Below are 16,681 nucleotides of genomic sequence, written 5' to 3' on the forward strand. Positions count from 1 at the left end.
TTTTTTTTAGTTGCTGCACTGCACAGTGTGTCCTCATTCCTCCCTGTGGAACTGCACAGAGGACGTGGTGAGGCAGATGTGTGAGGATCAGGTTCCAAAGCTGAAAATTCTGTGCACAGAATGTCTCTGTTTTACGTAGATATTTATATATGTATATATATGTGTGTGTGTGTGTGTGTGTGTGTGTGTGTGTATATATATATATATATATATATATGTATAAAACAGAGAGATTACAAGAGATTATATAACAGATTATATGTATATATAAGATATAGATATAAGATTTTCAGATAAAAATACTTTATCAGTTGATAACTTTTTCACCTGTTACATCCCTGAATGTGTTGAATATGGAATCGTCTGACCATTTCTCAGTTTGTTTGTTTTTGGGGGGGGGGGGGTCTGTTTTTTTTTTTGTTTTTTGGGTTTTTTTTTGTGATAATTCAGTTTGGATTCTGTTTGGATTTGAGGTATCACCCTCTCTACATCTGTTTGATTGTCTTTGCTTTGTTCAGTTCTCTTCTTTCTCCTCTTTGTATTTTTGATCCAGCAGTGCTGGACACACAGCTGCCCCCAAATTGAAAAGATAAAAGCCTCACTTGGCTATAAATAGATATCAAACGGTCTGTTTTCATCCCCCTCAGGTACTTGTCTTTGTCTGCAAAAATGATCAGGTAAATAAAGGGCTGTGGACTGTTACACAGTGAAAGCCTCATTCATACACCCAAAATATGTAACACCTCAAAAAGTGTTTGTTTTTTTTTTCCTATGATTTCAAACTGATTTAAAAATAAATAAATACATAAATAATGTCTAAATAATGATCTAAACGTCCAAACATTGCCATTAAAATTGTTCATCAGGTTTAATCACAATCTGAGATTATCAGTTGTAAATTGAAATTACAGTTTACGCCGATAAAGGCAGGGAGGCAGTCATTTTCAGTGGGATTGACGTTGCAGTGGAGTATAAGAGATTCCCTTCTCTCAGGAGATCTCATTAGTAAAGATGCTTGTCATTTCGTTATCATGCTATGATTAAATACGGAATATCCGCCTCGCAGGACCAGACACATGGACGAGACGTTGCTTTTCTTGTTGTTTCATGTCTTGAATATAAATAGGGGTCTTGGGGAATGCGAAATATGCAATTTATTACGATTTTTACTTACTGAAAGCTTGGCACAAATGCTTGTTATCGTGTGAATTTGCCAACAGGGATGAATCGACATTCAGCGCCTGCATTTAATTTCTGTCATGTCGAGAGCTTCTCCATATAACTACACTATCACTGCACTTCTTCTCTTATCAAATGGATTGGGAAGTATGTGCACATTAAATTGTGCCACACTACCTTACAGACCAGTGTTCTGCCTCAGCCGTGTTGTCTGTCCCAATTAGTGGCAATAAAAGGACAGTTGTACTCCTTTCACACCTGTTCAGTCTGAACGACCTTTTTGGCCTCTTGACTTTAGCAGATAACCTTGTGTTTCTTTTCAAAAAGAATTAATCTCTCTGGCTGAAGACGCACTGTTCTCTCTCTCTCTCTCTCTCTCTCTCTCTCTCTCTCCAGTAAACAGGATGACCAGCATCGGCCCTCTCCTGTTCTCCTTCCTGTTTCATGTGACCGGAGTGTGGATGTTGGCCCACATGTCCAATGAGGTGGACCTGAGGTCGGCCTTCTCTGTGGCACGGACCAGCAGCATGGAGGGTGGGCCCAAGATGGTTGTGACCTTCGACAAGGTTTACGTCAACATCGGGGGCGACTTCGACCCCAAGGCCGGCCTCTTCCGCTGTCGTATCCCAGGAGCGTATTACTTCTCCTTCACGGTGGGAAAATTCCCGCACCGTGACCTGTCCGTCATGCTGATGAAGAACAGGAACGAGGTGCAGGCCATCGTTTACGACGAGAACGCAGGCGAGGAGCGGAAGGTGCAGAGCCAGAGCGCCATGCTGCAGCTCGACTTCGGCGACACCGTCTGGCTCCGTCTCCATGGCGACCCCCGCTACGCCATTTACAGCAACACCGGCCACTACACCACCTTCAGCGGCTACCTGATATACCCCGACGTCTACACCTTCCAAGAGCCTGCCCGCAAGGACCGTGTCCATGACAACAAAGCTCCGACCCGCGACGAGCACGTCCAGCCAGATCAGGAGGATTTCGCGACCACGGATGCAGCAGTGAGAACAGAGGAGGGGGGTGAGGTGGAGGAAGGGGAGGCAGAAGACCACAGGTCCGCTTTCTCCGTGGGTCGTACCGAGAGCATAGTAGGAGTCGATTTAGGCTACCCAGAGCACAAGCCCATTACCTTCGACACTGACTTTGTCAACATCGGTAACGACTTCAACATGACCACCGGCGTGTTTAAATGTCGCGTCCCCGGAGCCTACTTTTTCTCTTTTAACGCCGGAAAGCTCCCCCACAAAACCCTGTCAATCAAACTGATGAAGAACCATTTGGAGGTTCAGGCTATGATCTACGACGACAGTGACACAGAGAAAGCTCTTCAGAGCCAGAGTCTAATGCTGCCCTTACGTTACGGAGATACCGTTTGGCTCTACAGTCATCAGAAAGACGGTTTTGGCGCGTATAGTAACCATGCCAAGTATATCACCTTCACGGGATTCCTGGTCTATCCAGAGCTCACTCACAAGCAGCTGAAGCAACAAAAAGAAGACAAGAGACTGTAGGGGGTGTGAATAGAACTGGGGAAAGTGTTTGGTTGGATGCATGTTATTATATATATATATATGTGTATATGTTTGTCAGTGGGTCATGTCCAAGTAAACTCTTTCCCTGTGTTCACAATTGTGAGTTCTTTGCAGGGAGACCTAAGGTTGTGAATCAGCATTTTTGGTCCAAAACAATTACTTTCGAGACTTTACATGCCTGCAAAGAATACGTTTTCGGTAACTATGTATGATATTTATTTTTCTCTGCTGCGGAAAAAAAAAGAGGTGCAGAAACTCAAAGATGACATTTTGGACCAAAATAATTTTTTTATGCAAACAAATGAATCCAAATTCAAGCAAAATATTTCTTTTGAAAGCAACACACACACGCACACATCTAAAACACTTCACCAAACTGAACAAACAAGAAGCATTGATTTCAATGCCTCCCGCGATGAACCCTAAATCTGTTCTTAAAAGGGCGTATTTTAAATACTACAGCTTTCATCATTCCACTGTCAGAAGATTTTAGTTGACAGAGCAGTTTGTGGGGGGGGGGTTTTTTTGGTATATTTTCTCTTGTGTGACAGATTTCTACAACAATGTCCTAAACAGACTAAAGCCTCAAGCCTGAATACTTGTGTACCATGTAAAACACTAACACATGAAACTAGGTAACACTTTGTGAAAACGTAAGGCCGCAGTGATCAAGAATAAAAGCTGTCAATCACATTCTGACACTCCTAAAAGTGCGATTAATCATCACAGACACTTATCTGGATTCTTATCTGGAAAATCTGACGAGGTTTCAAAAAACCTCGTGCAAAGATCTTAAATAATGTAACGTGACATTAAATTTTTCTAAGCACTTTACCCCACACGTCAATAATTCAAGCCATGTGAATTGATAAAATTACCTAAATTAAATCATTAGGAGGTTTAATTAGTTCAGTTTCGTTGAGTAAAGAGCAGATATTTCCAAGCTTCAGTATCCCCCTCATCAGGGTTTTTGCCTAACGGTTATGTTTTGTGCATGCTATCATAAATACAAAAAGTCGCATTAAAAAAAGCTCCATTCAAAGTGTGTATAATTCCTCCATCTGTAAATACTTAACGGTTCTTTTTTCTATTCATTTGTAATAAGACTGAATGTTTGCACTTGTTACCCTGTGACGGACAGTTTGGTGACCTGAACCTTCACAAATGGTTTTAAGCAGAGATGTGAATTTAACTCCAGTCTTGGATAACTCACCTAGTGTTTGTGCAGTCTGGTCCTGGTTGGTCTTTAAGATGCTATCAAAATATGTTTTTCAGTGTTTACTGAATGCTTTGTGTTCAATGCCAAAGCCTCATGCAAGGTGAATAAAAACATTGAATGTATCGAATTTGTGATCTTTATTTATTCATTTATTTATTTATTATTTATGTTGCAGTTGCATGAGAACGATATTTCCCCAGTTCTTTCTTGGAATGAAAACGCGATTTCTGGACTGTTCTTGCTTCAGATGACTGTTCACTGTTGTTTGGTTCAGTGCAGTGTGCCACGTTGTAAATTTGGATTCGGGTTTGGAGCTCAGACGTAGCTGATTGATATTTCAGTACGAGAATAAGGTGGAGTGGAGAGGAGGGCAAAGCAAAGGGAGCCAAAATGGGCAATGAGACAGGATTAATCACGATTATCAATCTAATCAAATTTAACCTCATCCACACAAGTTTCACTTTTATCTTTTTTGTTTTAGGGATGTGGATGTTTTATCTTTTTTTTTAATTGCGATGTATTTTAATTAAAGAGGAATACAGATACAAACTATCTCCCGCATATACTTCTTTTTCGCTTTCCATCGCCTCCTCCCTCTTCAAGGCCACTACTCCAACAGAATAGCTCAACGTCTTATCAGACAGCCACCTGGATGACTTGAAAAGAAACTCTCTGTTTAGCGCAGTCTTTATCCATCGTTGTATCGGCGGAAGCTAATGAGCCACGTTTGTATCTAGCGCTCTGACACTAATGCGCCCTGAGAAAACAGTTTCAGGAGGCTGCAATCATTTCGGTGTCTTCGGCAGGGCACTTTAGGTTACCTCATTTGGTGGGGTAGTCTCGTGCTGCGTCGCCATTAGCATAAAAAATACTGCGACACTTAGTCACTTGGGCGATGCTTCCCAACGCAACTTGTTAAGGACGATGAAAAAAAAAAGTCGTTTGCATCTTGTTTTAATTGCATAAGACACGCAGGCCGCATATTTGCTTGCCTGAAACTGTTTATTAAATAAACTAAAAAAAATAGACTCAAATCTCAAGCGAACCCCCACAACCAATGCGAAACGGAAATTAGGTAAGGTATCTTAGGTAAACTACATTCGCTACACAAAAGAAATCCTGTCACAAATTCGGTCACTTGTGACGTGTGCTTTATATACAGCAGGCGATTTGTTATTTTGTTATAGCGGGGGTGGCCCGATGGTCACTGACACCACAGAGGATGAAGGGGGATGACAAGGGATGCATTTTGGTAATTTTGCTAACAAGAGGCATGCCTCCCCCCCCCCTCCCCACTTCCCCCCAACACATCACCTACTGTTTATATATATACATATATATAAAATAAACAAAAGAAGAGAGCATGTCCACTTGCATATGAGCTTAAGAGATACAAAAGTCAGCACTGTTGCCCCATAAGAATTTGGGCTCTGGGTACCAGATGGTCCTGCCAGTTGCCCCTGACCAAGGCAGTGGCCCAGATCTGGTCCCCAGGTGCTGTCTGGCATCTGCCCACTGCTCTTAAGTCCTTAGCATGGGTTAAATGTAGAGAAGCATTTTGCTCCAGGGATCAATGACGGGTAACTTAAGGAAAAAGAGACTGGCTTTACACCACCATGCTGCGTCTCACTAAGTCTTCATATATGTGTGCAAAAGCTATAGCTCATTTACAAGGTAAAAGAGGGAAGATCCTGTTGTATGATTTAAAATTCGCCTGCGTCAAAGGGCTGTGATGCTGTCAAAAGCTGCTTCCGAGCAGTTTATTTTGAAAAAAATGAACAGGAAACCATTGCACACTATGGTAATGTTACAGACCACAATAAAAAAAATCAGACTGTATGTTTGATTGCTCTGTCTCATGGATTTTGGAAACTACCCACTTGTTTAAACAATCTTCTTTATTCGCTTTTCAAATGTTTTTCTGAGAATTGCAAGATGAATGTTTAACTAATTTAACCAAATAATTTATTTACTATTAGTATATAATCACGTTGAGCTCTGTTTAAGGGGTTCATAGGTTGATTTAGCCTCTTGAAGTATTTTTCCCTTCATACGTGTGCAAAAGTGATTATTACACAATCTATAAATATTATTTCATTTTACCTTCAAACGCAATATTATCACATCTACACGCTCTAACGCACCTGATTCATCTAGGTGTAAAGCCTTTCAGTTGGGTGTAAAGCCTTTCAGTTGGGTGTTATCGTGTGCATAGTTGTGGGTCTCCAGGAAGCTGGAAAAGGCTTAGTTTGACACCTAGAGGCTATACGCGGAACCACAGGAGAAACCAGGTAACGGTCCACTGACCACGCGGCACGTACAACTCCCAGTTACCCGTCTTGCGTATGACTTCAAGACTATCACACAACGAAGTTAAAAAAAAAAAGCCGGATATCAATAATTGTAAAGGGAGGAAATTAAACACTATTCTTTTAAAGTCTCCCATCCGGAGTTACACCTCATGTTGCTTCAAACTTCATGCAGTGTTTTTAATTTGCTGACTGGTGTTTAAACACAGATTCTCATCCCCTTGAATTCTCCTCATGCCATTAACCTAGTACAACACAAGCCATTTGACTTAATGAGTACAAAAATAACCTTCGAGTTATTCCACTATCCTGATTACTGCACAGAGCGATGTGATGAAAAAAGTCAACTTGGAGTCGAGCGAATTTTTTTCAAATGTATTCTTTATTCTTCCGCTGGAAATAAAGACCAGCCAAAGATTCACAGAACTAGATGTTGCTTTATTTACATAAATACTTTAACATGAACAGGAGGAAAGGGTTGTCAGACTGCCAGACACAGGGAAGATCGACAGTATGTCGGGAGGTTACTTGCTGGCTGGAGGTTTATCCCCGGCCTCTAGTTTGGGTGCCTCTTTGGGCTCACGGTAGGCTGGAAACGCCTCCCACGGACTGTTAAGGTCAAACTTGCGGAACTCCTGCGCCAGCTCAACGGGCTCGGCCACTACACGCTTCACCTCGTCGTCATAACGAACCTGAGGCACACGCGTGGAAATCGTTACTGAACATACATGCTCCATTACTAATATGTATATACAATAAGAAGAAGGAAACAAATAACTGTGTTTCCGAGGTTACAGTAAACCTTAATCACGTGTGAAATGCACTATGAGAGATGGTCTCTTCCACTCTACATATGTATCTGTGTAGATGTGTGTGCGTGCGTGTTTGTGTCTAAAAAACTGAAACTGAAAGAGGACAAAACTGTAAAGCGTCATTATCTTTACCTCCACATATCCAGAGAGAGGAAAATCTTTCCTGAACGGATGCCCCTCAAATCCGTAATCGGTCAGGATGCGCCTCAGGTCCGGGTGGTTTGCAAAGAACACTCCAAACATGTCCCAGACCTGGGGGGGGGGGGTTAACAGGAGTTCAGAGAGATCAGTACAAAACAGCGCATCAATATTCCAATTTAAATAGATTATAGGTAACAAGAAATTACTGCCAGGAATAATGAACCTCTCACTCCGCTCTCAGTCTTTCACGAGCTCACAGTGAGTCGTACCTCTCGTTCATACCAGTTGGCAGCCTGGTGCACGGGCACGGCAGAGTCGACGGGCGTCAGCTCGTCTGTGTAAGTCTTCACCCGGATACGTGAATTATAGCGCAGGGAAAGCAGGTTGTACACAATCTGTTGAGAACCACAAACTGTGTCATTACAGGAGCATTAAACCAGACCCCTGTGATACGGAAGCACTGGCAATTGGATCTGACAGCACATACCAAATATCTGATATATATATATATATATGTCCTGAAGTCTGTAATAATATATATTTAGACTGACTGTATGACCCACCTCAAACCTGTTCTGCCGTGTGGGGATGTCCACAGCTGTCAAGTCTATCATGTTGCGGAACTGGGCGTTAGTATGGTCACGTAGAAAGGTCAACACGGGGATGACCCCGTCAGGATGGATCATGACCTCCAGTTCATTATAACAGGTCACCTGCAGAAGCCATGTTTACTTAAACACCCGATAACTGCATGGATAATCCACAGTAGGTGTTAACAATGTCTGACCTGTTTTCAGTGGCAAACCTTTACTCTGCAGTCCACTTGTGAGCAAACACATACATTTCAACGTGCATATGTACCTAATGTGGTACAGAAGAAAATCTGGGACACTTAAGTCCATACGAAATGTGATAGAAACTATTTGTAAAATTAATATGCAGCTTGACAGATGCTCAGACATATCTTCTTGGCTTGCTTGTAACATATCTCATGTATACTTCTTACACGTGAACATGAACAAAGTGTATAACATCAACATGATACTGAGAATGAAAATGATTTTACGCTGTTCAATTCAATGCCAAATGTGTGCAAGTATTCTTTAAGGTTTTTAGTCCACCATCACCGACGAAAAAGTTGGGAGTGTTTACCTGAACTTGCTGGACATATTTAGGAAGAATTTCAGCCACGTATTCCCCAAAAGCTGACAGCTGATTATGGGTAACCGCATCTTTTGGTCTAACGGTCGCTGTCAAAAAATATATGCACATGAGTAATTTCAGCGATGATAAATCGATTACATCGACTCACAGTATATATGGCACGCATTACTTACGTCTAGTTTCGGTTGTTGTCGTTTCTGACCGTGCCTGCTGCAAAAATGCGGCGCTTCGATTAGCCACTGTGAATCACAAAGGAAAACGGTAAGCATGGAACTCATCGATAACCAGTTATTATTATTATTATAACAAATAAGCAAGTATGTTAATGTGCATAAATTCGAATCAGTATGTTTAAACATAATGTACGTGCAACTTGTTGTGGCGACTCGTAAAAACGTGCAGGCCTGCTTGATATCCTTTTTAATCACTACATTATAGATACAATTTTTACTAATTTTGCTGGCTAAAATAGCGATTGGTGATTGCAAGATGAAAAATTAATTCAGGCAGGGTGATAAAGATAAGCTTTAAACCGGTGCAGCCGTTGCTGACAGCTTCTCGGTAACGGGAAGGTCAAATGCTGCCGCCTTCCTAGCAAGTCAAGATTCGCTTGTCAGTAGTCTTCATCTTGTAGAGCAGTTCTTAAACAAAATATTTTCCGTAATCTGTCGGTAAAAAAACTCGTAGATTACATACCACTAAAGCTTCGCCCTAGTCCTCCACGGACCAAACGAACCAAGGAGGCGGCCATTTTTGTGTATCAGAGAAAAAAACTCTTCGTCTTTTACTTGCATAATCAAACTAGGAAACGAAGCTATGGAACAGTTGACTGCCACCTACAGGTTAGGCTGTTCTACGAATCTAAAACTGCTGCGCTGTCTAGCATTAGAGAAAAGATGTTTCTTCACAGTAGTTTCAAATGGCTCTTTTTAGGAATGGCTTTAAATACATAATATTTAAAACGTTGAACATTTGGCAATAATTAGAATGATCATATAACGTTTGCAAGGTTAAGCAGACCACCCGGAATTACAAAGTGACTCATCACAATTCACCTCCTCAGTCCTATGTGACAATATTTAACTGACATAGCTGAAATTCGCAAGACATACTAGAGGCAGATGTAAACAGTCACATTTTATTAATTAACATTAAAAAAACAACTTCAACATACCCTCAATACATTTTTCTCATAAGTTAATAAAATATTCCAGCTGTATATGAAACCAAACTGGACGACAAATGATCAATTTTCCTGAGTGTACAAAAAAACTAATCATTAAACAGAACTAAAAAAAAAAAAAAAGCCATTACATATTACAGGTGAATATGAAAATAAACAGGTCTTCAAATAATGTCTATTAGTTTTTAATCTGTTAGTGAACACACACGAGAGAAGCAGAGACCAATACAAAAGAGGGGAGGGTGAGGAGAGACTGTCAGTCAGACGCTCTTTACGGCAGGACCCGTGTTGAGTTTTTTTGTTGAGTTTTTTTAAAATTAAAACTACACTGAAACACTTAAATCACATCAGTCATCTGTTTGATTACATACACAAACAAGCTTTCCGCCTGATAAAAAAAAAAAAAAGTTCCTTTAGGCTGTGACCTGATGATGACAACCATGAAAAATATAATTGTCCTTTGGCATACAACCTATTTACAGCATGTGTTTTTTTTGTTTTTTTTTATGTGTAAGACATAAATAAAGTCACATAATTCCAGTACAGTATAATCACGGAGATAAGACAACACAGGGATGTGTGTATGACAGAACATCTCACACTGCGCCCTGCGGTTACACATTTTGAATCTGCAGTTGCCGCGGTTCTTGTGTGAAGAGCGCTTTATTTTTGGTGAAGCGCGGCTAGCTGGACTCCGTTCCACACACTTGCTGGTGGTACGTTCGAAGCATGTCCAGCTGAGCAGACCGAACCAATACGTGGGGACGAACAGATGCTAGCATCTGGCAGGCCTCCTCGGGGCTCCAGCAATGCAACTGAGGACATACAGGAGGACAATAACACAGTCAAACAGGAATATGCCCACACACAAAAAAATAACCCCACAGACAGGCACACTTACAATCTACATAAGAAGACGATACTTGTCTATAGTAGATGTATACACCACACTATTTCTGGCATGTATCTGCTTTTGACATTGGAATGCGTTTGCTTTGTTTATATATCTTGTTCTTCCAGATTCTCAGCTGCACTCACCTTAATGAGGTATGCCGCTGCCAGAGTGGCACTGCGAGAACGCCCGGCCTTGCAGTGGATGTAAACGCTGGTGCCCTGTTCCCTATGCCTGAGGGCAAACTCCACCCCCTGATGAATGTGTTTCAAGCTGGGCACACCAGTGAGGTCCACTGTGCTCAAACGTAACTGCTCCACACCTGCTGCTTGCCATTCCTTGGACACAAACACGCATTGTTTTTTTGTTTGTTTGTTTCTTTTTTAATGTCCTATTTTCTAACGTCTTGGACTTTTTTTTTTAACGAATCATATAAAGAGGAACTATGTAAGGGTATTAGGGGCACTTATGAAGGAGAAAAAAATAGAAACATTTTGAGGAAAAAAAATCAGAAGCTTTCAAATTAAAATTGCTATAAAATTTTGAGACAAAAAAAAAAAACAAACATAAAAAGCAAGCAAAAAAAAAAAATCCCCATAAACAGGCAAAGGTTTATTTTTTTAAAAAAATTTAAGTCGAAATAAACTTTTGAGGGAAAAAAGTTGAAATTCTGAGATTAAAGTTGAATTCTGGAAAGCACTCCTTGTGTATCTGTGTTGCTGGAAAATGGACCCAACAATCATGAAAAGCCTTAATGGGAGTTATTTGACTCTTACTTTCACACAAGCTACATCCAAGCTGTAAATCTACCGCTAATGTGTATTTGGACAACTGTCGTTTAAAGTTTATTCCGACATTAATCTGAAAACTTTTGAATCTTTCCAAAAGGTTTACTTCAACGTTAAAATAAAAATGTATGACTTTTTTGTCCAAAAGATTATTTCGATTTTCTCTACTTGAATCTCAAAATACTTATTTTCTCAAAATGTTTCCTAAGTATGCTTTCGATTCATTTGTGTCCCTAATACTCTTCCGTAAGAAACGGCTATGAAATCATCAACTCACCTCAGCAGAATTGCAGAAGTATTTTGTCTCATACTCTTCATTCATAGTTATCACACCTCTGACATTTTCTGTTTGTACCAACTATACAGGGAAAAAGCGAACGTAAATGAACACACATCAAAATCGCACACCGCTGCTATCCGGAATGACATGTTCAACCGAGCCTGCGGTGGCAGTTCTGTATAATACATAGGTATGGATGCCATAAACTTAAGCACAAATCCTAACTTGTGAAAGTGGTCTTCTGTACATCTAACTACAGATCAACCCAAGTCAATGGGAAGCAAACTGTAACTGACATTTCTGTCAAACACCCAAGCTGCTTGTCGGTTACCGACCATGATTATGAAACGGTCTGTAACTAAAATACTTCACTCTGAGTAGTGGCTTACCTCCTCTGTCATTGATTTGAATGGAAGAGCCCCTAGTATGACAGTATGGTCCACTCGATCGAACCACCGTCTATTGGATATTTTCGACATGACTACATTATAAGCAAGTGTAGGGTAGAACAACAGCCTTGCTAACGCACCAGCCATGGTTATCATTCTATTACTGTATTCACTAATTTAAAATATCGCTAGTGTTACCTCTCCTTTCATACTGAGGCAACCTATCCAGAGTTCTGCTACCACGGAGTCATAAGAAAACTAGAACAAGCGAAGGCGTGGCATTACTGCTACATTTTTATTGCAGCCTGACTATGCATCGCAGACACATGGCGGTCATGGCCCGGAAATGCATTCAACTCTTTCAGTCCATTGGTTGAGACCATAGAAATACGGAGGCTCTATATTAACTGTTTAGGTGCTCAGCCGATAGCGCCACTTTCCCCAGACCAGCGACCTCTTTCTTATTAGTTTTACTTTATAAAGTGAGATTTTACGTCGTATGTGAGGTTTATTCACATTACAAGTCAGCTTGTTATTAGAGAGGCAAAAGCTACGCTGACTCAGTTGTACTATTTGCTCGATTCTTTAAGATTAGTGCTGGTCTCATGAGAGGATGGTGCAGAGAGGCTGTGCCATCAACAGCATCCGTCTGTTGATTGGTTGCGTTTAACCAATCACCGAAGCTGCGGTGTGTCGAATTTCATGAGTGTTCCGCAGTATTTACATTGAAGTTTACTCAAACAGACAGTTCGTCAATAAATGTGTGGAGAAAAAGAAACATGACGACGAAGTACGTCAAATAACGTGGAGTTTTCGGTGCATCTCTGCACCAAAGAAGAGGTGAAGATTCCTTAAAATTTTCACTCTTGGCGTTAGGCGGAGGCTGTCATGAAGGGCAATTTCAGGCGCGCGGCGAAAGGGGCACGTATCTCTGGAACTCAAAGTGGCGTTCGCCACAGGGATAGTGTATTAGTTATTGGCAAGAATCGGATTGATTGCCACAGGTTGGGGTTAACTGCTGTTATTATGTCCATAAAAAGTCAGTTTGACCCATGTCACGGTAATACGAACAGCATTAACTTTGTTAGGGAACAGCTTTATTATGTCGGTAGAGACATACAAAACTGGTGTACACGAGAGAGGATTTTTGTTCCTTTGGGGTAAAAACTGCCATAAATGACATAAATGGTGGATAAGGGATTTTGTAATGCAAAGTATTCAAGTAAATCAGAACAGAATAGGAATTAGAAAATGTGTTATTGTTAAATGAATGGATATGAAAAGTGCCTTCAATGAAGAAATGTCAGAGTTTGAAGTTAATCACAGAACTTTGAAGTTCACCACAGTATTATCATATGAGAAACAAACAGCTGGCAGTGTTGACTTTGCATTACTTATGGTGCAGAGATGGCCCAGGCTACTGTATTAGAGCGCACAATTTGAAAACTTCATGATAAAATGTACTCAATGTAATGCTGGTTCTTTCTGTTAAAAACAAGGAACATATGGGCCGTGTATACGCACGCACAGGGCAAGCATGATATCACGTGATGAGCTTCATATGTCACATATGCTTAAATGAAAACCTATGAAACACTAAATGATGTTGATTAAGATTTATTTAATGATGGAAAGTAAAGGGGATTTGTTGTGGCCTCTCAATAGTGCTTTGGAAAGCCAACATCTTCCTTAAGAAGCAGAGTTTATGAGGTGCCTTATTGCTGCTGGTTACATTGCCTGAAGCCCGTAACTCTCCTCTCTCCGGGTCTCTGGAAAAGAGCTGAGGTTCCTCTCAAGTTTACTGCCATCAAACTTTGCAGCATTACATAAAGCGTGTTCACTGTTCCCAGTGCAACACATGCACACATAAAAAAAAAAAGCTTTTTTTATGACCTGGTGAGCACTTTGAAGCTGTAGCTCTCTTCACTGTACATCACATAAGGTTTGCCAAGCCTGATGAAACCAGTCCCTGTCCTAAAGGAGAGCTGATCCTACGTGTCTTGGTATCAACATAGAGTAAGAGTGCAGGAGTCTGGGAATACCCTCAGATTTCGACAGCCAAACCTCGTTGTGAGCGGTAAGGTCGCATTGCCATATGATGTTAAACATCCAGGGCACTATTGCTAACTTAAAGGATGTTACTGCCACCATGTGGACAATTTTAGGTATTTCACAGTACATTTACTATTCTCCGCTGAATCAACATCAGGTTACTACATTAATGATAAGTGACTAGTTTTAAGGTACATCTGATCATCTGAAACTCAGTGAAAAGAGGCCTGTTAAAACTACATATTTTATCCTGTCGCTCATTAAACAAAGGAAGCTGGTGTAGTTTGCAAATGGTGACTGTTCTGTTGGAGTACTTCACAGGTGTGATGGTAGGTGTATGGTAATGGTTTAGGGCACTATGTCCACACTGAATCCCACACAAGGAACCTGTGGGTGAATGACCTAATCCAGGCAGATTGCTGCTCTTTCCCTGGCTGCTGTCACTCTGGCTGTAATCTCAAATTGCCCCAGAGTGTTGTTTAACTACTGGGTGTTAAACTGTTAGAGACTAAGACGATACAAAAATCATAATGTTTTCATAATAAAAAGTATCAAAGGGACCCTCTTTGTTCTGCTCCTCCCTTTTCTGACACCTGCACGTTGGGTTTGGAAAAAAGGAAGAAGGCTCAGGCTATTCAGTTGCTCAAGCAAACAAACAAACAAACAAACAAACAAATGTAACTTCTGTTTTTTCACATAATAGAAACGTGTCGCGATTGACATTTAAATGGTCCCCTTGATACAGCATGGGAGTGAAGCAGTCAACAACATACAGACCTATTTATTCACTCAATGAAACATTTGCTCAGTTAACACAGTAATAGAGTCTTACTGATTACTGCACGTGCCACTTCAAACATAACCGGTTACAGACCCTGTGTCTCATCTGTGGTTCTAATCGTTAATGAATCTGCCTTGACTGTTGGCTAGGGAATATGGCTCTGTGGGGTTTTTTTTTTTTTTACGTTGCTGTGTTCCAGAACTGAGTCCATCGGTCTGTAATGGGTCACGCAGTCACATCTAAGCCTCTGAACCCCAACTGAATCACAATCAGAGCCATACTCACCAAATGGAGAAAGTTTAGGACAGTGGTCAGTCTACATAGCAGTGGCTATCCTGTCAGTCTCTTTGTGGGTAAGGTGTAAAATCATCAGTGATGTAAAAAAAGAACCTTAAACAGCATCCAGGGAGCCCATGTACCACAGTCACAGTATTCGTAGCTCCACAATAAGAGATACTGTGCAGAAATGAAATACAGGGGAGAGGTCACGGGGCAGAAACCACAGCTCAGTAAAAACAATACGAAAGCTCTTATTCAGTGTGCCAAACAGCACCTGGACGACCCTCAAGACTCCTGGATGACTGTTCTGCGGACTGATGAATCAAAAAAAGCTGAACTTTTTGGGTGACATGGGCCTCATCACGTCTGTCAAACAAACGGAACTTGGCATTCCACGGTAAGGAGCTCCTGCCAGCAGTCTAGCGTTGTGGTGGGAGTGGGATGGTGTGGGGATGTTTTGCTGCCTCAGGACCTGGGCGACTTGCCATCACTGAAAAAAAAACCCCCCAAAAAACGTGTGTTCTGCTCCATATCAGAATGCTCTAAGGGAAAGTGTCAGGCCATTTCTCTGTGAGCTGAAACTGAGGATCAGCTAGGTCATGAGAATGATTCTAAACATAAAAGGAGATCAACATCAGAATTGGAGGGGGGGGGGAGGGAGCTGAACAGCCACACATGCATGAAATCCCACAAATGTTGCCAACCTAAAGCTGTTTATCATGGAGGAGTGGCCCAAAACTGCTCCACAGCAAAGTTAGATCCTGAACAACAGCCACAGCAAGCATTTGGAGGGGGGGTGGGGGGGGGATTGCACATTTGATAACCTTGCACACACCAAAGCAATGAAAGAAGAACATGACTGGTCTAATTTTTGTCTCTCTTGGGCTCCTTTAGTACTCTACTGTAACTCATAAAAAAATCTAATCGAGGTCAGTGTCAAAAAGATGCAAAACTAGAGAAAATCTGGAATGGAGCAAATGCATTTTCTCAGCACTGTGCCAGTACAAACTGCAAAAGGGAATTATAAGATATTTCATAAGTGCCATTTGGAGCATCTTGTTCCTCACCAAAAAGAAGTTTGCGTTATTGTTTTTCAGTTCCTTCTCTCCTGATCTCTACAAGGCTTTCCTAATTATTAATCCCATGAGGTACACAGAGATTTTGTTCATAGTGTGTTCGTGTACAAGATACACTGTGTATCTTTTCCAATTACAGAATCCAATAGTTACATAAAATCTGTGTATTTATATATATATATATATATATATATATATATATATATATATATATGTATATGTACACATATGTGTGTGTGTGTGTGCACGGACGACATGTATTAAATATGTTCATGCAAAACCACGCTGTGAAAACACTCACCCAAGGTCAGTCCCACTTTGATGTGAAAGAAAAGGCCCACTATCTGCTGATATCAGCTGACAAAAAAGAGGTTTGATATTAATAAACATAACACCACGATATTTGTTCGGTAAATTATTACAGTTAACACAACGGCCACAGAGAGACCTGTACAGTGTGTGGATTTGCTGACTTTGCAAGTTTTGGAGGCGATGATCTTTGCGATAATCTTTGCCATGATTGGTGGAGGGATTAAAACTCAAATCAAACAAACCACCAACCACAGAAAGAGTCACAAAAAACTCTCTCTGAGGAAAAA

The 16,681-nt window shown here is 41.0% G+C and overlaps 3 protein-coding genes across 3 annotated transcripts; 1 reads left to right on the forward strand and 2 right to left on the reverse strand.

The window, feature by feature from the left end:
- The first annotated feature begins 1,664 nt into the window (after positions 1-1,664).
- Positions 1,665-2,696, forward strand: c1qtnf4 (C1q and TNF related 4). Its single transcript, XM_030766784.1, has one exon. It carries the CDS (start codon positions 1,707-1,709, stop codon positions 2,694-2,696), a length of 990 nt encoding a protein of 329 aa, XP_030622644.1. The 5' UTR covers positions 1,665-1,706.
- A 3,910-nt stretch (positions 2,697-6,606) lies between these two features.
- ndufs3 (NADH:ubiquinone oxidoreductase core subunit S3) lies at positions 6,607-9,129 on the reverse strand. The gene is made up of 7 exons (XM_030765074.1): positions 9,059-9,129; positions 8,536-8,601; positions 8,351-8,448; positions 7,762-7,911; positions 7,468-7,593; positions 7,190-7,309; positions 6,607-6,937 (listed from the first exon to the last, which is right to left on the reverse strand). The coding sequence occupies exons 1-7, from the start codon at positions 9,111-9,113 to the stop codon at positions 6,770-6,772; spliced, it is 783 nt and encodes a 260-aa protein (XP_030620934.1). The 5' UTR covers positions 9,114-9,129; the 3' UTR covers positions 6,607-6,769.
- A 995-nt stretch (positions 9,130-10,124) lies between these two features.
- Positions 10,125-12,041, reverse strand: ptpmt1 (protein tyrosine phosphatase mitochondrial 1). The gene is made up of 4 exons (XM_030766687.1): positions 11,895-12,041; positions 11,503-11,583; positions 10,584-10,775; positions 10,125-10,360 (listed from the first exon to the last, which is right to left on the reverse strand). The coding sequence occupies exons 1-4, from the start codon at positions 12,039-12,041 to the stop codon at positions 10,229-10,231; spliced, it is 552 nt and encodes a 183-aa protein (XP_030622547.1). The 3' UTR covers positions 10,125-10,228.
- Between the last annotated feature and the right edge of the window lie 4,640 nt (positions 12,042-16,681).

Source organism: Chanos chanos, chromosome 2 (genome assembly GCF_902362185.1).
Source record: "Chanos chanos chromosome 2, fChaCha1.1, whole genome shotgun sequence".
Classification (NCBI taxonomy): domain Eukaryota; kingdom Metazoa; phylum Chordata; class Actinopteri; order Gonorynchiformes; family Chanidae; genus Chanos; species Chanos chanos.